The sequence below is a fragment of the Thermobia domestica genome, chromosome 2 (genome assembly GCF_964235325.1).
Source record: "Thermobia domestica chromosome 2, izTheDome1.hap1.1, whole genome shotgun sequence".
Classification (NCBI taxonomy): Eukaryota; Metazoa; Arthropoda; class Insecta; order Zygentoma; family Lepismatidae; genus Thermobia; species Thermobia domestica.
Window position 1 is genome coordinate 275,557,271 of NC_137455.1, and position 21,504 is coordinate 275,578,774.

At 36.6% G+C, this 21,504-nt stretch overlaps 2 protein-coding genes across 6 annotated transcripts in view; one reads left to right on the forward strand and one right to left on the reverse strand.

Annotated features, from left to right (window-relative positions):
• LOC145678507 (uncharacterized) overlaps positions 1-19,577 on the reverse strand; it is a 71,435-nt gene extending 51,858 nt beyond the window's left edge. For all 3 annotated transcript variants that reach the window (XM_081748729.1, XM_081748728.1, XM_081748727.1), the window contains exons 1-2: positions 19,431-19,577; positions 1,915-2,056 (exon numbers count right to left, since the gene is read on the reverse strand). In XM_081748729.1, the coding sequence (XP_081604855.1) occupies positions 1,915-2,014 (100 nt within the window). In that variant the 5' untranslated portion in view covers positions 2,015-2,056; positions 19,431-19,577. The remainder of the gene's footprint in view (positions 1-1,914; positions 2,057-19,430) is intronic.
• Positions 19,578-19,590: 13 nt separating this feature from the next.
• The window catches only part of LOC145678505 (uncharacterized), a 393,685-nt gene continuing 391,771 nt past the window's right edge, over positions 19,591-21,504 (forward strand). For all 3 annotated transcript variants that reach the window (XR_014130402.1, XM_081748725.1, XM_081748726.1), the window contains exon 1: positions 19,591-19,905. The gene's annotated coding sequence lies outside the window, so the exon portion shown is untranslated. The remainder of the gene's footprint in view (positions 19,906-21,504) is intronic.

Below are 21,504 nucleotides of genomic sequence, written 5' to 3' on the forward strand. Positions count from 1 at the left end.
AGAAAGATTGCTGGATGCTTATCCCAACACTATTCATGAACTGACAAATCGCAACTCTTAAAAAAATGTAATAAATTTAGAAAACATGAGCCATGGCAACAACTGCAAAGTGCCAGTTGGAATCTTGAAACATGCTGTGAATATTAGGAGTATTGCCAGTTTGAAAGATCGAATAATGGACGTTTGATGTTCATTAAAAGCAGTCCTAAATTCACACTGGTTAATTATACAACAAAATATGCATACCATTGGCTTTTTGGAAGAATTTGCTATTAAAATGAGGTGTCACATGCTATGGTTTTCATTTTTCGAACGTCACTTTAATTCAAAATGGCTGCCGTCAAGGATATCCTTACTGTATCACTTCCCTCTAGGCATAATATGTATTACCAAAGCTTTTCTCTACTTATTATCATTAATACGCGAGTTAGAAGCGGAGGTAAGGGACTTCCTCACGTAGTAAGTAAACAATTAAATGCCTGTAACTTTTCCCAAATGAGTGTATCTCAAAACTAGCTTCACCATTGTCTTTCTGATTAAATTCTAGCCCAAAATTATGTATCATATTACCCTATTCCCATTTAAAAAACTTGACCTTAATACAAAATGGTGGATTTCAAGATGGTTGCCGTCAAGGTCATACCTACCATACAACTTTCCCCTAGACCTTATCTACATGGTTGTTCTTTCATTAACGCTCCGTTTACAAAGGTTAGTAAGGGACTTCTGAAGTAATCTCTAATAATCACATCACAACTCTTAAAAATTATTTAAAAAAAAATAGAAAACATGCACCATGGCAAAAATTTCTGTCATCACAAATAATACATATATGTCCTCTATCAGCTAGAAAAAATTCATTGAAATCAAAGCCGGACAATTGGGTGATGTCCCTTGTTAGTTCGTTACTTAAGCTTATGAAGTAATAATTTATTTCAATTCGTATTCTTTGACAATGGCGCATGTATTTCTATTTCACCAAGTGTTGTTTTCTAATGTAATACTGTACTAAACAATTCAGCAGAGAAGTTTTAGTATTCTTCTGCAATTAGGAAAGGCACATTTCTTTTTTTTTTTTAAAAAAAGTCAAAACTGGGGATGACTCTTAAACGAATATCAATGTAATGTACTAATAATTAGTTAATTCTTGTATAAATTGATTGATTCATTGATTGATTACTGGACGTAAGCAAACGAAGCTATTTATCCCCGTCGCAATAAGGCGAATGCATTCTGTGTATTAAAAATTCAAAATAAAACTAAAAAAAGTGAAGTTCAAGCATAAACACGTCAAAAATAAGACAGTAAAACAATACTAAAAATAACATAAAATTCAAAAGGAACGTGAAAAGGGTAAATAAATAATTATCAAAATTTAGAATACATTACTAGAAAGTAAGTCAAAATTAGCAACTTCGTAAATATAGCAAACGCATAACAGGAAAATATAGAAAGAAAGCCTCAGAATGTATTCCAACCTCACGAATAAAAATGAGAATATGGTCACTAGGAAGAACCATATTATCCCCTAAAAACCTAATTAAGGTTTTATGTGGCCCTACACGTTCTTTGAGGTCTGAATATTCTGGGGATTCTACACGAATGTGTTGAATATTCTGTGAGATTACAATTGATTCATAATCCAAAATGTTTCGGAAGGAAAGGAGCTACAAAACTGATAAACCATTTGTCTGGAATGGATCTTTCGAACTTATATTATCTTCCAGACCTTAAAGATAAATGAAGAACTTTAAACATAAATAAGCTATTAATGATACATTCTTTGAGTCTATGAATTTATACGTCATTATGTTTTCTAATTAAAATATGTTATAGAACATGTATTAATGAAGTCTGATTCTAAACATATAAAGCTTTAAAGACAGCTTATAGTAAAGTAATATAAAATGTTACCTTTTCGAAGTTCACTATCACAGGCAGAGTGTCTCGAATCTTTGCGCTCCCCAGGATTACTTGTGGATGAAGAAAATTTAGTAACAGACGTATGTGACATTTTTCTTGAGACGGATTTAGATTTAGTTGCTGATGCCTAAAACTTAATCATGAAAAAAAAATCAACTGAAGAAAATCATTAGGCTTATTTTATTAATACTTATGTTTACACTTATATATTTTAAATTTAATTAAATGAAATATTTTATTTAACGTTTCACAGTTATACTCTTGAGGCTAAAGAGGACGGATGATTGTTGGAAGTAAATGATTATAAAATGATTGGTGGAATGATAATGTGGGGGGAAATTCCAAGAAAACCGAAGGACATGATGTTGATGTTGTCCATCACTAACGCACAGGGTCTGGAATTGCTCGCACCATAGGTGACCGCTCTACCACTGAGGCACCGTACCTTTAAAACTACTCAGTAGGAATTTACAGATTTAGTCCAAACACACCTCCGGTGCTTGGGGTCCCTGGTTCGATCCCAGCTCGCGTCGTGTGGACTTTGTGTTGGACAAACACCGTGCTCGTGGGTTTTCTCGGGGTTCTCCTGTTTCCTCCCACTTTCTTCATCCCACCATTTAACTAATTTCTCATCATCACCGTCTCCTTTAGCCTAACCGGCATAGGCGTGGGACGTTAAACTTAAAGATTTCATTTCATTTTTTAGTCCAAACAATGTGATGGTAGTTGGTAATGATACCTACATGGGGATGATATGACATCCTGAAAACATAAAAGTATGGTCTACTGGTCTTAATAGCAAGCATAACAGCTCGAGTAGTCACACAAATAGCAGTTCCTGCAGTAACCGATCATCCAGATATTGAATGTTTGTCTGCAGTATGATAACCTATGCTTTCTGTTAGAACTTGGAGAGCAGTGTGAGCGACGGAGCCACATGATTTGGTCTAGAATTATCTCATCATGTCTTGACGTGCTCGATAGGAATTATGTCCAGAGACCTGGCAGGCTAGAGTAGAACATGTATACTAAGTAGTGCACGCTAGGTTGCACTGGCGGTATGGTGACACGCGTTATTCTGCTAAAAGACGGGGTCTCACAAAAGGACCAGATAAGATTAGAGGACAGGATTTGCAACACCGCGAATGTATAATGCAAAAATCATATTTCCCTTAATGAAAACCCGAGGTAAAGGCGATGCATAGTTCATTATTTCCACACCAGAATGCAATATGTGGATTCTGTACAGCGAATGCAAAAATATACTGTTTTTTACGCTCATTACGGACTCGCATACGACAGCCATTGTGTCCTAGGCACAAACGATCACTTGTTGAATACCACCGCTCTCCATTCGTCTCTACCATAGGTGTCTCTGACATGTTAAAATTGAGAGGGACAATGGCAGCATACGATTATGGACCTAACTAAAATTGTAAGGCAATTGTAGAGGGGGAATTTAAATCAACAGGTAAAGAGTCCAAATTTCATCTATTCTAAAGCAATCATGCTATTACGAGTAGGTCATTTGCAAGCAATTAGAAGTTTCCACGTACTACAATTCTCGGCTAATTTCTTCGTCTTGAGATTTTCCGCTGGATCAATACCACCATAAATTGTAGTCTTTCTTCCCTTTATTTAGATCACAGCTTCTACCAACCCTTGGAATACAATTTCATCATCGGTGTCATGCCGTTTTTGGACAAAAACTGCTTTACGGAGAAGGCGGTGTGGACCGGAGCGTTGTCATGATGGAAGAACCATTCGCCTGTGCGCCAAAGATCTGCCCTTTTCTTCCTAATACTCTCCCTCAATCTTTTCAAAACCTCCAAGTAGAACCCCTGGTTAACAGTTTGACACGGGTGAACAAACTCCGCGTGCACGACACCTCTGCAATCGAACAAACAAATGAGCATTGTCTTGATGTGTGACTTCACTTGGAGAGCTTTCTTGGGACGAGGAGAGCTACTTGTTTTCCACTGGCTTGATTGCTGCTTTGATTCGGAGTCATAGCCATAGCACCATGATTCATCACCAGTAATCACCTTGGCAAAAAAGAAAAAAAAGTCAGGGTCCTCTTTGAGCTGATTTTGAAGTTCAACACATGCCTCAAGTCGATGCTCCTTTTGCTCGTCTGTGAGAAGGCGAGGGACAAATTTGGCTGCAACCCTTCTCATGTGCAAATCTTCTGATAAAATCTTCTGAATTGAACTCCACGATATTTCAGACATCTCACAGAGTTGATCAATGGTTCGGCGATTGTCTTCACGAACGAGAGCATTGTTTTTTTCGACGTTTTCGTCAGTTCTTGCCGTTGAGGGGCGTCCTGAACGGGGTTTGTCTTCAACTGACATTTCTCCATTTTTTAAAACGTGCAAACCACTCGTATACTCTAGTTTTACTTAGGACAGCATCCCCATAAGCAGTCTTCAGCATTACAGTAGTTTCCGCGGCCGATTTCCCCAACAGAAAACAAAATTTCACAGCCGCCTTTGCTCTCGATAATCTGCCATCACGTTTTCGCCGAACTGGAAAAAGCTGTTTTACTAAACAAATTCTCAAGAGCGAACCGATGCACTCACAGCGACACAACTTCGCACACTGACGCAGGTGGCGTGATCGTAACGGACAACTGGTACAACAATAGGTTCCCCCACTCTCCCTCCCCACTGCAGCACAATTCCCGTTTTTTTGGGTCCCCCTCGTATATATATATATCAGGTTCCCTGTTCCTGGCTCTGGGTCAACGTATTACAGCCAAAATTTGATCCCGAAAAATTGACAACAATTTTGAAGATTAGGAACACGTTGCTCGGATTAAGGTATATCTAAATTTTTGTTGACTGGGTCGCGCAAACACCTCCCAGTACTACTTGAAGTAACAGCAATCTTGCTACTCGTCTTATACGGAATTTGTTTCAAAGTATTAAAGTCAGCTGTGTAAGTTCATGCATTGACAAATGTGATGGAAAAAGTATTTTCATAAGTGCACGCACTTACGATTTCACCACGAGTACAGCAAGTGCATAACCTCAACACTAAACAAAAAACAAAACGATTTGGCTTTCCTAAATCGTAGCAGTTGCGACCAAAACTTACTTTAAAAAAATATATCTGAACTGGGACCAAACCTATTTGATCTACGGGACTTGTATCATCGAAACATTCTTACTTTTACATCATAAGTTTAAGGTATGTATTCGTTTCATATTTTTCAATGCCTAGTCATGATTCAGTACTTGGGAGCTTAACCGCAATATTTAGGCAGATCAAAGTTTGTAGAAGAGTCACGGTTGGCCAAAATAGTACACTGCTAAGCAACAAGAGATATACGGAAAAGTGAAAATACAAAGTGGTTCAGAGGAGTAAGAAGACAGGAAATAAACACAATCTGCTCGCTGGCACAAAGAAGAGAACTACAAAGACGGGGGAGAAGCATCAGAAAAATAATTTTAAAAAAAGCAAAAACGATCAATATGAAGAAGAAGCAGAAAATGGGTAGCCATAAAGGAATGTATACAAATAAACAAATTACAAAGAGATTAGTTATACAACAACAGTGTACAAAGCGTCTGCTAAGGGAGTCTTAAAACAGAGGAAGATCAAAAAGCTGTAAGAAAATAAATTAAAATGCCAGCCATGTTTAAAAGAAAACGAAACAAAAGAACAGTTGATTTTAATGAGTTTTCCAAAATTCACACAAGATTTGAATTTTTGCACCATTTGTTCGGTAAGGTGTTGCCAACGGGAAAAAAAACAGCCTTTCAGCTGACAGTTCAGGGTTATTAAAAATGGACCTCTACACGGAAGAACAATGCGTTTACATTATTGAGCAGTATTTTGAAAATAATGAAGATTTGGCAGCTACAATTCGCAATTTTCGGTCAAAATATGGACGAAATAGTGATTTAACTTCAACTGTGAAGAGATTATTTTTTTTAAAAAATAGGAAGACTGGATCAATTTGTGACCTTAAGAGTCCCTATCCCTGCGAAATTAAAATACCGCTAATTTTACATTAATAATTATATCTTCAAATAGATAAACGATGATCGAAAAGTGGATCAAGACTACCCTAGATGATGTTATTTTGCATGAGGTACCGTTATCACGAGTCACCTAGTAGCTTTTCGTTTGCAGTTATTTAGAAATGCGAAAATAAATGTCGATTTTCAATATGAGTGGAAATCGAAAGCAGATAAATGAGTCATGATAACGGTATCTCACGCAAAATAATATTGTCTAGAGAGGTCTTGTTCCACTTTTCGATTATCTTTTATCTATTTGAAGATATTACATAATTACTGTAAAATTAGGGGTATTTTAATTTCGCAGTGATGAGGCCTCTTAAACACACTGCCCATCCTTTAACAAGTCGTTCCACAAAAAACATTGTGAGTTATGGAACTATCAGTGTCTGATGAAGCCGAAGTCGATAGTTGGCAAAACTGTTACACGTTAATACTTCTTACAATAAACATATTGTTTTGCTCAGCGTATAGTTTTAATCAAATTTAAGTTTATAAAAATTAAAGTTTGTACAATGCCAAACATTTCATTTTTTCTCCCTTACTGTTTCGTTTTCCGTTTGACCTCTCTATATTGTTATGCCCACGCTCATATCGAAGGATTCTATTCTGTTTTCATCGCCTTTGCGTAATGTCCATGTTTCTGCCTGATCAGTACAGTCCCAGTTCAGTAGAAGCCTCCACACAAAACTCCTATTCAAGAATCTACGAAATAGAGTTTTCTTTCTCCTAATATGCCATTCCTATCCTTGCTTTTATTTCATGTTCGCACTTCATATTCTCAGGTGTTGAATAGTCACATACTCTATTATCTCCTCTCCTACTTCTATATTTGACACCGACCGCTTCGTTCTAATTACTATAGCTTTTGTCTTTCTAACGTTTATTGTTATCCCACATTCTACGAAGTTTCTCTTTTATTTTTTAAAACATATCATTAATTTTCTTTTCAGAATCAACTCCCATATCATCTGCAAACGGTATACCTTTTACCGAAATAAATTTCCATTATGCAAGCTCTGCTATTTTTTCTAAATAGATATTAAATGAGGTCGGTGAGAGACATTTTTGTCAAACTACGCTTCCAATCGCACTCCTCTGCCATTATTTCTCTATTCGAACATTTACTTATGCTTCACATATAAGTTTATTATGAAACCTCTGACAACATTGAGCACTGCCTACTTTTCATGTACAAGTATAATTACAATTTCAAAAATCCAACTGAATTCAGCAAGGAATAAAGCAAGACTTCATCTTCAGCATCAATATATGACTTTGATTTGGGTATCACATTTAATAACAATAAATGTTTTCTTCGCGAGCTTGACATTTCTGAAGGGGAGCCTATTAAAAACTGTGTATCAGTACGCACGTGTGCCGAGCTCATGTCATGTATCTTGTGTCACAGTACCTTTCAAGCGCTTTATACACCTCAATTTACGGCTAGCTTTACAGTAAGCTCACGCGTTGTCTACTTAGCCAGAAGATACATTGGCGTAGGGGTTTCATTGTTGCTTATTTATGCCTTACCCACAAAAGATGCACAAGAAAAAAATCCAAGTATTTGTTTGCATTTCATAGAGCCTGCCACTAATGCGCTGTTGTATTTCAACGTGCTACACGTCTCAATTCAGTGTTGGGTAAGTTACTTGTAAAAATGTACGAGGGTCACTACGAAAGTTTTGAGATGTGAAATAACTTACATACTTAAAATTAATTTAACACTTACACTTTCTCAAAGTATTCACCATTACACTGTACACACTTTTGCATCCTCGAAAACCGCTTTTGGAAGCAGTGTTGCCAGTCTTTTTCTTCAAGTGTTGAAAGTCCATTCTCGTAAGTCATTACAGCTTCTTCAGGGCTGCAAAATCTCTTACCACGCATGCGATGTTTGATCCTGGGGGACAGAAAAACATCACACGGGGCCAGGTCAGGGCTATACGGCGGATGAATCATAAGTTTGACTTCCGTAGTTTCTAAAAACTGAATTGTTATGTTCGCTGTTGTGTGCGGACGCGTTGTCATGATGAAGCAGGATCCCACGCAATCCAGTTCTTGACGCCGTTCCGAAGCTTCTGGAACACTTTTGTTAGGCAATCAGGGGTGTACCACTAAGCAGTAACAGTCTTTTGTTTTTCAAGTGGAACAGTTGCAACATAGCCAGATTTGGAGAAGAAAGTTGCGATCATTTTCTTCGCCACACTTCGCGGTCGCTTCACTTTCGTGGGTGGATTTTCGTCTGGAAAGATCCAAACTGTAGACTGGCGTTTATTTTCAGGGTCAAATTGATAGATCCAAATCTCATCACCAGTAACAATGTCAGAGACGCGTCGAGAATTGCCTCCATCAAATCTTGGAAGCATTTCTTCACACCATTTCACACGCATGCGCTTCTGCTGTTCAGTCAAAGTGTGAGGCACCCAACGAGATGAAACCCTCCTGAGCCGAAGATGATCATGAAGAATTTTTGTTACTGCTGGCGACCCAATGTTCACTGTAGATTCAATGTCCTTGAAAGTAGTTCGGGGATTTTCTCGAATCATTTGTTCCACATCGGCAATGTTTTCATCTGAAACAGCTGTTGCCGGACGTCCAGCTTTCTCTTCATCTTTAAGCGATGTCCGGCCTCTTCAGAATTCACCAAACCACCGAAAAATTATAGCACGGGAAGGAGCAAGGTCCCAAATGCCCCTGCAAACGGTCAAGGATTTGTGTCTCGTTCAAACCACATTTCAAACCGTAAAGGATCATTGCCCGAAAATGTTCCCTTTCGAGCTCCATTCTAGACAGCCGAATACTGCTCACATCAACAACCAAGTGAAGGCGATACGGCCACGCCGATAAGCGAGGCGAGTTGAAACTTGCTTCCCTTCTTCGCTCTGGATACCACTACCGAACGCAATTCTTGGAATTCAAATACTGTGCCACAACAATGCGTATCTCAAAACTTTCGTAGTGACCCTCGTAATGCGTTACAAGTTACTTTACTTAATGTAACACGTTAGTAACGCGTTACTTGCCCCCAAAAAGTAACTGTTACTTTATTTCGAAAGTAACGCGTTACTAACGCGTTACTTTTAGATAAACTAATTATTTGCTGAGCAAAACTATATATTTTCATTAAAATTCAACGTGTTACAGTTTCGCCAACTAACTCTTTGGTTTCATCAGACACTATGTGATAAGGTATCACATAGTGTCTGATGAGGCCAAAGATTTAGTTGGCGAAACTGTAACACGTGTTGAATTTTAATGAAAATATATAGTTTTGCTCAGCAAATAATTAGTTTATATTTAATTATAACAAAGCAAAGCTTCTATTTATAGAAAATATTACAGTTACTTTTAGGTTTGAAACTTTAAATATGCGAAAAAAAAATATTACTTCAATTTCCCGTACTACTATTACTACCGCTACCGCTATTATTATTATTATTATTATTATTATTATTATTATTATTATTATTATTATTATTATTATTATTATTAGTATTATTATTATTATTATTATTATTATTATTATTATTATTATTATTATTATTAGACCTATTATTATTATTATTGCACGTTCTGAATCGCTTTATGTAAATGCAAGGACAAATTTTTCCTTGATATATGAACATTTTCATGTAATGTAACATTGATAAAATGCCATACTGCGTTACTCCTAGGGATTGGCACGAGCGAGTTCGAGCGAATTTTCTTTCAAACTTGATTCGACTATAGCGCGTCTCACACTTAGATTGCAGTACAGAATAAATGGAGCGCGCTGTTGCCACATTTCTTCCGCCGTATGTTTTCTTCTGAAGAAAGAACAAGAAAGACTGAAAGAGTGCCTGAATCTGTAAATAAAGCCTTTCTCAAATTCATATATTTTCATCGCTTTTGCCATTCCATTTGCGCAAATTCATTTGAAACGTCGAATTGGAGGGTACGAAACAACAGTCTAATAATTGTGTGTTAGGTAGGGAGTTTCCTTTTATGATGGTATATAAATCGTTGCAATAAAATTTTAATGGGAGCAATACGAAATCGAGAGAATATATGAAACGAATAGAAAACATATGATTGAAATAAATGTCAGGCTAAACTGTTTCACACAGAAATTTCCTGTACCGATTGTGTGGCAAGCTAAGAAATAGCAATGGGTAAAATACTACTACTGAACCTGCATAAGAGTGTTGGAGTAGGGGTGATCGTAATATGTGACGAGAAAATATGACGTACGAAAACGCTCATTTGTCTCTGTACGCAAAATATCCGCAAAACTAATTTCGTTTGTCAAACAAAAGTTACATTGTAAAGTATATTGTGAAGGCGGCTTCTCCCCATTTCCGATGGTTTAGATCCGATTTTCCCCACGGAACAACAGTATGATACAACAAGTACCAGGAGGTCTAAATGGAACATCGCACTATAATAGAAATTATAAATGCATTTGTGAATATTAACGAAAGATTTGTAAATTTAAAATTTAAAAAAGAAGAAAAGAACGCGTGCTAAATAGCTTTTAATCACCCGCTGCTTCCGCTTGAAGGTAAAATCCCTTCCATGTATTCAGAATGTACTTGAAAACCCGAAGAGCATGTGTGGAATAAACCCGAAATGTAAACGTGAAATAAAAGCAAGGATTGGAATAGTGAAATAAGCCTTTAGGAGGAAAGAAAGTCTGTTTTGTGCGACCTTGAATAATAAGCATCATCATCATCATAGGTATTCTGCCTTTATTGCCGCAACCTTGAATAAAGAGTTGAGAAAAAGACTCATAAAATGTTTCGTGTGGAGTATTGTACTGTAAGGGTCAGAAACATGGTCATTATCCAAAAAATGATTTAAAACGACTGGAAGCTTTCGCAATGTAAGTGTGGAGGAGAATGGAGAGAATTAGCTGGGTCGAACGAAAAACGAATAAGAGAATATTAGAAATGGTAGGGGGTCAAAAGAACAATTTTACATATAATTAAGAAGAGGAAGAGAAACTGATTGGGACGTTGGCTAAGAAGGAACTGTATCATGAGGATTGTCCTAGAGGGTGTGGTGGCAGGTAAAAGAGGGAGGGGACAAAGGAAACTACAAAAATGGCAGAACACCTATGATGATAATGATGATGATGACGACGACAAAATGTAATGGTGAATAGACACTGAACCTCCGTAGTTTCTATACTCACTTCTGACACCTCAGACACACAATGTCAGTCTGGAAGCAGAAGAAGAATGAAAAGAAACCCTATTATATCTGTTCTCAAGAAACGAACAAGTTGTGACTTTAAATCACGTAGAGTGACAGCCAACAAGATCGCAGATCGTTGGACGAGGAAACAAACCCAAACAGAATTATCAAACCCTCCGAAAAATAATTTTGTTTCTTTCATACTTCCTAAAGAAACATCGGGGAAAATAACAAAGAGCCTTTTCATTCTGCTTTGTGAGCTCATGACGTTATTTGTTGTTAATGTTTTTCTCATCGTCATTTGCGTATTCAAAGTAAATTAAGAAGTGGAATTATTTAAACGAAACCAACTTTTATTGTCAAAATTGTCAGCATTAGAAACAATATTAAGGACCACGTGTGAACTGTAAATGAATCAATTACAAAAACAAATAACTTTTTATCACCAGGAGTGAGAAGTTTTATTATTAACAGATATTGGTCTGCTTTTTCCCCTTCCATAGATATTGATCTTCTGAAGAAGCAGTTTGTTTTGTTTGAGTACCAACTGCATTTTTGTGATTAATGTTACTGCTAACCGAATTACTATCCCGATTAAGGTGTTTACTGTACTTACTATTCATCCGCGGTTGAAATTTGTCTTTTTTGGAAGAGAGAAAATACGAATTATACGCACCCGATGTGGATAGGTGCTGATTGCCACGGGTGCTGACTGCCACAGCCAATTATTGGCGCTGACTGCCACGACTGTCGCTGATTGCAAATATGAAGGTGCTGACTGCCACGAGTATGGGAGAAACTGTATTTGGAAAGAGAGGAATTAATCCCTCATACTAAATTTATGATTATTAATTAATTTAGTAGGGATTAATTTAGTAATCATCACAGCAAATATATGTGGCATTCTATAAGCTACAAAGTTGCTCACTAAGTGGAACGACATACACTTGGATGCTTATAAAGGGATTGTCTTTTCTGTTATATGTACAATTTGCACATTTCATTGTTTATATTAATTGTTTTATTGTATTATTTAATGGATATGATGGTCTGAAGCCAGCTGACAAGGGAAGTTTGGGAGAAGCACTCGCCTGCAGAGAAATAAGCATGTCATTTGAAGGACCAATTCATGCTGATTACAACAGGTAATAAAACTCCTCTACGTTGAGAACTGTTCGAGATATTCAGCTTGGAAATTTATATGAGAAAATGAGTGGATGCACGTTTCAATGCGTTGAGTATTCTCACAAATGGCGAAGCCTGATAGTTTGAACTTGCTATTGCTTGATCACTGGCGTCCATTCACAGACAAATTGTCCATTACAAGTTGCATTACGGATGGCAAAGACCTAATGGTTGAGAAGATACCAACGAATTGCACACGATTTGTGCAACCATTTGATGTGTTTTGATTCCGATCAATCAAAGATTATGGCAGGAGATTTGTACATAGTATGAATCTTCTTCATCTGGACTTATAATGTACCAACGAAACAATCAAATAAAGTTCGTGTCCATACGAATTACTTTCGATCACCACGATACATTGTATTGTTTCAGTTCTGCAAGGCAGGTTACGAACAAATTATAGGCCTATAACTTTTGAATCACTTGTCGAATTTGCTTTTTGCTTTGGTTCTGCGAACTGTTCTCTTGACAGATGCAACACAATTGCACATATAAAATGTTCATGGCGCAAGGGAGTATTTTGCCTGCGTCATTTCTTCATAAAACAGAAGAACAACGGTGATCAATTTTCATTTCTAACCTATGATTATTGTGAACAATGTAATGACTAATTGTATCTAACAAACCCGTTAGTTATTGCGAAACACTTTTTTTCTGTTACTTCCGATAGCTTTCAATTCGTATGTCAATATTCGTTACTAATTATGTTGTACTTAACGCATATAAATGCGTATATCCTCATTTTCTCATATAAAATTCGAAGTTGAATATCTCGAACCGTTCTCAACCGTACAGGAATTTTATTAGCTTGTTATAATCAGCATGAATTGGGACTTCAAATGGCATGCTTAGTTTCTCTGTAGGCGAGTGCTTCCTCCTGAACTTCCCTTGTGAGGTACAGCCAGTAGTGCTTTTTTGATGGAACTTTTAAGAGCTGCTCAAAACAATTTGCACAGCTGTACACAGTTCATGCTGACACAGGGAGTTCAAGTGAGAATACATAAATCGTACCAATTTTGTACGCACCACTCCCTGACAAAACTGAAGTACACGCATGTCCAAAATTATTGTCGCATATCTATAACTGTCTTCTTGTAAGAATATAATTTGATAATTTTGCAGAGTACTTTTAATACTGATATGTGTATAATCAAGAAATTTATATTTGTGATAAATTTCATAGGAAAAGAATTATAAATACGAAAATCATAATGAGTAAAATAAAATGTAACTAAATGAGAAGAAAATTTTATTTTCGTTTTATTGTTCTTATTTACTGCTCTTTTGACATGAAATTTACCACATGCTTGTCTTTGCCGATTATACACATACTGTATATATATATATATATATATATATATATATATATATATATATATATATATATATATATGTGTGTGTGTGTGTGTGTGTAACTCAAGGTAAAGGAACGAAGTAAGTGGAATGTAAGATTGAGTGGACTTGATGCAATGTTTCTCGTATGTCTGGTCCAGGATTCGATTTTGCGATCATGCTTCCGTTAAGCAGTAGATTCGTTCTCGCATAGCATCAAGTGTGAATACTCATCGGTATAGCACAACACTTTACATCAGTAACTTTAAAACAAACATTATAAGGAAAATAGCATTGGCAAGATTTGTCACTGCCTTTCTTCTGGTCAGATGCGCGCGCTTTAAAAAGTTGACTCTTAACACTAAAAGTCATAAAACCTAAATAAAGAAAGATATTGACCTGCAATTTGTTTTAAAAATAACTTCAATGCTTTTTCAATATTTTTCTCGCTTTGCACCCCCATCTAAGCTGAAAAATAAAAAAAGTTTGTCACTAGTCAACTTTTTAGATATTGCATTGCAATAATATATGCACTTTTTCTTACATTTTATTTTTTATTTTAAAATTCAAGAAGCTTTTTTGAATGCCAACTTTTCGAACACTGGCACCAAATATGGTGTTAATAGCTGTATAAGTTTCAAAGTTGTATCTCTTATAGTTCCGAATTTATGATGTGATATGTTTAACGCGACGTTAGAATTTGCCATTAGCAAGATTTCACTATTTCAATTTATTTCAATACTTGAAAATTATTCTTGATATGAGAAAAATACATTATTTGAAAGAGAATGCAATGTTCTACAGAAATCTATCCATATCTAGTAAATAAAACTATTTCTAAAATTCAGGCTAAGTTTGGCAACAATGGGCATAAGGAAAAGTATTGCCATTTATTCCTGTACTGCAATCTAAGGGTGAGACGCTCTATAGAAACTGACATCTTTGAGCTCAACCCGAGAACTTGGCTCGAAAAATTTCCTCCAACTCGACTCGAATTGGGGTCGAGTTTCGAGTCGAGTCGAGCCAAACTCGGTGTGTCGTTTCGAGTACATTCTTCAAGTATATTGCAAAGACAATATAATTATTATCAATGACACTACTGCTACTACAACTTATTATTATTATTATTATTATTATTATTATTATTATTATTATTATTATTATTATTATTATTATTATTATTAATTATAACAACACTGTATATAAACATGAAAGATAGGCGGTTTGTATTTGAATACTTAAAAAAAAAAAAAAACCTAGTTGATTGCCAACCTCGGTAGTCGCGAAGTCTAGGAGTCAACGACATTGTTCACGAGCTTCTGAATTTGGGTTGAGAGTCTAGGTTAAGTATTCGGGCTCGAGCCAAACACTGTTAAAAGTTATAGGGCACTGGCCAAATATCTTCAAAACTGCTCGGCCCGGGTTTAGAATTATCAACGACTCAAGCAGCTCGGCTCACAGCTAATTCACTATCGACCCGAACCGAGAAGTGAGCTGAGCCAACAGCTCACCCAACTGACTCGGCTAGAACCCTCGGCTCAGTTGAGCCGAACCGAGCGGATGGCTCATCCCTACCAAGCCAGCTCGAGCCGATGGTTCACCCCAAGCGAGCCGGCTCTAGTCATTTTCTCAGTGAGCCGAGCCCAGCTGAGCTTGTTATAAAAAAATTCTTGTGGTCTCGCTATCGAGACGAGATGCGAGCAGTGTCCCCTCTCGTGAGCAACACTAAAAGTATTCCATATTACTGTTTAGCTTAGATTTCTCATGGCTTTTGCTTTCCAGTGTAATCGGGCCGTGATTTCAAGACGAGTTAAAACGAACGAGCCATTTATCAAACTGGACTGGACTCGAAACTCGATGTGAAAAACTGAATCGCCTCGGAACTCGACTCGAGAATATTATCTTTGACTTGACTCGAAATTCGACTTGAATTCGAGTCAAGTCGAGTTTTAGCTTGACTCGTGCTCATCCCTATGCGTTAGAAAAAATGATTGCTTATTATTATTCTGCTAAACTAATTATATAATAATAATAATAATAATAATAATAATAATAATAATAATAATAATAATAATAATAATAATGTTGTTATGTAAAATTATAAATACAGAATATAGAAAAACATTACACTATAACTAATAAAATGAGAACACATGAACTGGGGTGAATCAAAACTTGCCAGTAACTCTAAAATCGATACATGCTTTTTAAAGCTAGTTTCAAGCTCTATAATCAACGGGACTCTAGGATAAGCAAACTGATCTAAAAGAACTCTAATATTACATACCATCAACAAACTGTTTTCTAGAAATAAAGGAGGCTTGCTCATCAGAACACAGTTTATTCATATTAACACCTTGCTGTATATCGTTAATTATGGCACCCTAGCTGTTGATAAATATTTTCCGCCGGGGCACTTCAGACACTTTACTTTTAAATTCTGTCCACCATCATCATCAGTTCTTAAGAAAAAAGTATTCTTTCAAATGTTCGAGCTGCAAAATATTTCCGTTCTCCATCTTTATAAAAACAACACCAATAAAAGTAAAATAGACTACAGGTATCATTGCACTCCTAGTTCACTCACTGAATGTATTGATTTGGAGCTGTCAAAATCTACGACAAAATCTTCCAGGAGCTTGCAATCAGTACAGGTCCAAAAACATCCTCATCTTCCAAAAACAGCAAGTGGCATTATGATCTTTTTTGTTTCTCTGTGTGTCGGTGACTGTCGGTCGCTGATATACGTAGTTCATACTAGATTGTTTCATTCTGAGAAATTCACTTACAGGAAAGAAACATTTGTTTCCGAAAAAAAAAGGCTTGTGTATAGCCCGCTCCCCCAGTTCTTTGTCACCGGAACTGAAAGTTACTACTACTACTACTACTACTACTACTACTACTACTACTACTACTACAAGTACTACTACTACTACTACTAGTACAACTATTACTACTACTAGTACTACTACTACTACTACAAGTAGTACTACTACTAGTACTACTACTACTTTTATCAAGAACAACCCAATCAACCCCTGCGGAGCTTCTAACCCATTCCTACTACTAGTACTACTACTACTATTGCTACTAACTACCACTACTACTACTGATACTAGTACTGCTACTACTACTACTACTACTACTATCCCAGGCCCCGCCAAGTGAACTTTGTGGTGGACAAACACTGTGTGCGTGGGTTTTCTCGGGGTTCTCCCGTTTCCTCCCACTTTCTTCATTCCACCATTTCATTCATTATTCATCATCACCGTCTCCTTTAGCCTAACCGGCATAACCGTGGGACGTAAAACTCAAAGATTTCATTTCATTTCATTTCATTTTACTACTACTACTACTACTACTACTACTACTACTACTACTACTACTACTACTACTACTACTACTACTACTTATATCGAGAACAGAACCCAACCAACCCCTGCGGGGCTTCTAACCCGTTCCTACTACTAATACTATTGCTACTAACTACCACTACTACTACTACTACTATTGCTACTAACTACTACTACTACTGCTACTACTACTACTACTACTACTACTACTACTACTACTACTACTTTTACTAAAGCTTCCTTACCGCAAAATTTACATCTTAAATCTTTATAACATGCGATTCCGATTCATTATGAACTAGTATGAATCGTTAGAATCACTATGATTCGTTAAAAATCACTGGGGGAGCGGACTATACTCAATCCAAAAAAAATACATATATTGTAGTTACTCATCCGAAATGTAACGAGAAAAAAGTAACGCAAACTAGGTACGTTACTTAAAACTTTGTAACGCGTTACCGTTACAGCTACTTTGGAAAAAATGTAACGCGTTACTTGCGTTACGTTACTTCGCAAGACTGTCTCAATTTGTTCCTAATCTTATAGAAAGCTCAAGCGTTGGCTATTTGGCCAGAAACGACAGTAATGCAGAAGTTTTGTAGCTACTTCTTTTTGCCTTATCCGTAAAAGTCGCACAAGAAAAATCCAAAATATTCCTTTCATTTCAGGGAATTTACCACTAATACACTGTTGAATTACAAGAGTTGAATTAAGGAGAGGGTGGTGTGGCGAAAATCTATTCCGCTCCGTAACCAGAACCGATTATTTCGCTGCAGAATTGAGGACTTAATTTTCAAAAGTACTCCCTTTTTTCAACTCTCAGAAATAATTTCGCGATTGCCAGCATTACCTGTTCGCGCAGATTGTATCCAAAAGACCTTGGTTTGCAGAGTCGTTTTGAAGTATGTTTAGCATCATATTAAAGGTCTGATTGCTACAGGAAACATTTAGTCGAAATCTTTAGTATGACATTAATCACGCGTCAGAACGTCTCTGCATGCGGCCGAAAATCTCCATGCAGTGATAAAAGAAGCCCGTTAACTAAAATTATCAAATAAGTTACGTTAAATTAAATAGCAAATATTTATAAACAATGGATAATAATCTCGAAATAGACACAAATGAATTAAAAAGAAAGTTATTCCATAAAATCGGGACATCTGAACACACAAACAAATCTGTCGTGATACAATCGGCCTCATTCCGCACAGGTTTCCTCAAAGCAAAGCAGACTATGCGTTTTTATTTCCGATGCTCGGTATAGCCTATTCCAGCTTTTGCGCTGTGTCGCGGTCCATAAAATTTTGCAAAGGCTGGTATAGCACCAAATAAGGCCCAAGGATAGCGAACTTGAATCCGGCGACAACCCCAGAAAATCGTGATGTATGGTATCGCTATGAAAAGTAAATATTTCAATTGCACGAACCCGATACGGACAATTAGAAATATGAAGAGAAAATAGCTAATGCATTGATTGTAAAGCAGTGGCGGTACAAAAATTTTCGGGTTTTCCCTGTAGAATTATAAAAGAAAATCCCCAGCGAATTGAGTGTTTTATACTTCAGTGCTCCCTAAAGTTTATCTCCCGGGCCTTGGGGTCTGGAGCACGTCAATTTACGGAAAGTGACCTGCTATAGTTACACCACATTGACTTGACTCCTAATCTTCCACTTCAAGCACTGCTATCGGCTAAAGGAATTCCACTCCCTTTGGCGTAGACGGCTGCAAGGTTCTCTCACTTAGGAACAACTGAACCCTTATTCGCTCAACGCGTGGGTGTGCGGAGGGTGTGAGCTTTAGTTCACATTTTTGCCACGGCTCAAGATATTTTGATAGCACTATAGTAATTATAAAATGCCTGTGAAGATCATAGTTCTCTTTCCGTATGAGCCTTCACAAAATTTAAGATCGTAAATCAATGCAAAAAAAAAAAAAAAAATGCAAAAAGCAATTATAACTTCTATGGTGATTATTAAGAAATTAAACGTAAATTTTGCTTTGGGTAAACAAGAATGCTACGGAATGATCCCCGAGTCATCATGGTGATCCTTTCGTTGCCTTTTCCACGCTGCATCAGGAGCGGATCTAGGGGGAACGACCGCCCCCTCCAGAACATGAAGCTTTCTTATTTTTTATATATAAATAAAACCCACCCCAAAGTTTGGAGCCCTTAAAAGTAACAGTATGACAACTCACCGCTCCCCCAGAAGTCGGTCCTGGATCCGCCCCTGCGCTGCATAAGGCAATCTCAGAGTTTCAGTATTCAAAATATATTTAATTGGCTATAATTACAAGGAAGTGAATTTTTTTGCGATGATGAAGCCTACAATTACCGTTAGGAATTAGATTTCTGGGTTTTCGGTATCTATGACCACCTTAGCCCATCACAATTACAGTGGGCAAAAACTATCTTAAGGTAACATACCTGGAGTATCTGAGAAGTTGGCATATAGTACATGAATTTTCAACGTAATTTGGTTGACGTTAAGAGTGTTTGATAATTAACTTATTGGTTATTTTGAGATAATTTGTGAATAACCGAAAAGTTTCCATGGAAATTAATTGAAGTCGCTCGACAACAGTAATTTGTTCTGTCCCTTCCTTATGCCCTCTATGGTGAACATACGGAACTATTACTGCGAAGACAGTATTCATGGCGGCTGTAATGTTGTTTATTGAAGTGAATTACCATGATTTATTTGTGTGACACTCTGCCTTAACTAATGGAATGTTTTATACAATCAAACGTACATTGTAAGCATTGACTTGTAAGCTGAGTTGGAGAAGAAGCTAAAAGAAGGCCAATACTGGAAACCGTGGGAAAAGGTTTGAAAAGTAGGCTAGCTACTGAAGATGGCTAATTCATTGGTGTTGTTTTATCAAGATAATATTTCTTAAAGGTAATGTATTACTGAGGTAATGCTTAACTGTGATTGTTGCGTTTCACTGCATGTATAGTTTAATATAATTTGAAAACTTGTGATCTAAATGAATGTATCATAGGAAGTGAATACTGCAATGTGAGAATTACCTCCATTAAATTGCGATATGAATATAGGAATTATCGCTCCTCAAGATAAACAGTATACTCGTGTTCCTAGAGCCGTTGATAGTGTGTACGTGGTATAGATATGTCGACAATATGGTAATGAATGATACCTCTTATGGGTTATGAATAACAGGTGCTATTGTATAAATTAAGGATTAGCGTTATTTAATAATGACGTACCTCGTGTGGTATACTAATAAATTTTGAGCACTAAATTGCAGTTCACCACCAGAAATGGTTATGTAAGAGCTGTGTACAAGGGACAACAGTAAGGTTTGGCTTTGTATTTCTCATATCGCTGTTTAATGAAATTATTTTATTTACTGTTTATAACTTCCGTGTTATATTATTTTTTATTTAGGAAACAGAGATCCGAAATTTCGAACGGCATTACTCGAGCAGACGGCTCTACGTAATTTTGAGATATTTTTGCATTTTCAGGTTAGGTTAGAACTTCTGAATACTGGTAAGTTCTTACGTTCAAAACATTTTATATTGGTTACCGAATTTTGACAATTTCTTACTTTTTCAGGTTCATTCTACCATTCAAAATTCATTTTAATATTCTGTGTATTGACAATTTTTTTATGTGCACACATATTCCTTCACGTCGTAATTTTACCTAGAAAATTTTCAATTCGGTAGAACCGTCTGTTCTAATGAACTCTTTCGAACATTCATACTTCTGTTTGTGTGCAGGTTAAGTTTAAGAACACCACTCAATGTAATTAGTGGAAAATTATAATTATCCTCCAAGATGTTTGCAACTGCCGATGTGAAATACCGCACCTGGCATAGATGAAGTTGAGGGGTCCACCTGGAGTAAGCCTTTATAAATTAAAGTTCTTTCAGTGCCGGTATTTGTCTCTATACTCTTTCGTGGATCTACTTCGTTGTTTGGTATCCGGAGGAGGATTGTCGCGAAAGTAGTTTGGTGACGTTGGTAGATTAATTTTGAAATTGTTAAAACAGATATTTAGGCTAATCTTGCGCAGACGACGGCCCCGGCTGAGATACGCATGAACTTGTTTCCAGTGTTGTATTATTACTTACCTATTGCTGTTTAGTATACCTTGCCTACAGTTACTCCTGCTTCATGTCCAATGTTTAATTTTCACTGCAGTCATTTTTTTTTCTCATTATTTCATGCTTCATTTGCTCTCTCCTACATCTGTATGTGTCTATATAGCATTACAAGCGTAAAATTGGTACCCTCCAACTGTAAAGCATAGCAAATAGTATACTACTCAGAAATTACTAAAACAAAGAATCCTTACAGTGTTAAAAACAAACGTTTATAGGAGTTTCAATATAGTGCCTCGTATAAAACCTTCCTTTCTGCATGCTGTCCCACATTGTTATATTCATAATAGATGTTTTTTAATAATAGCATAACATGCACTAAATGAGGAGCTCCGTTACTAGTTGCAGATTGACTTCAAGTAGTCTG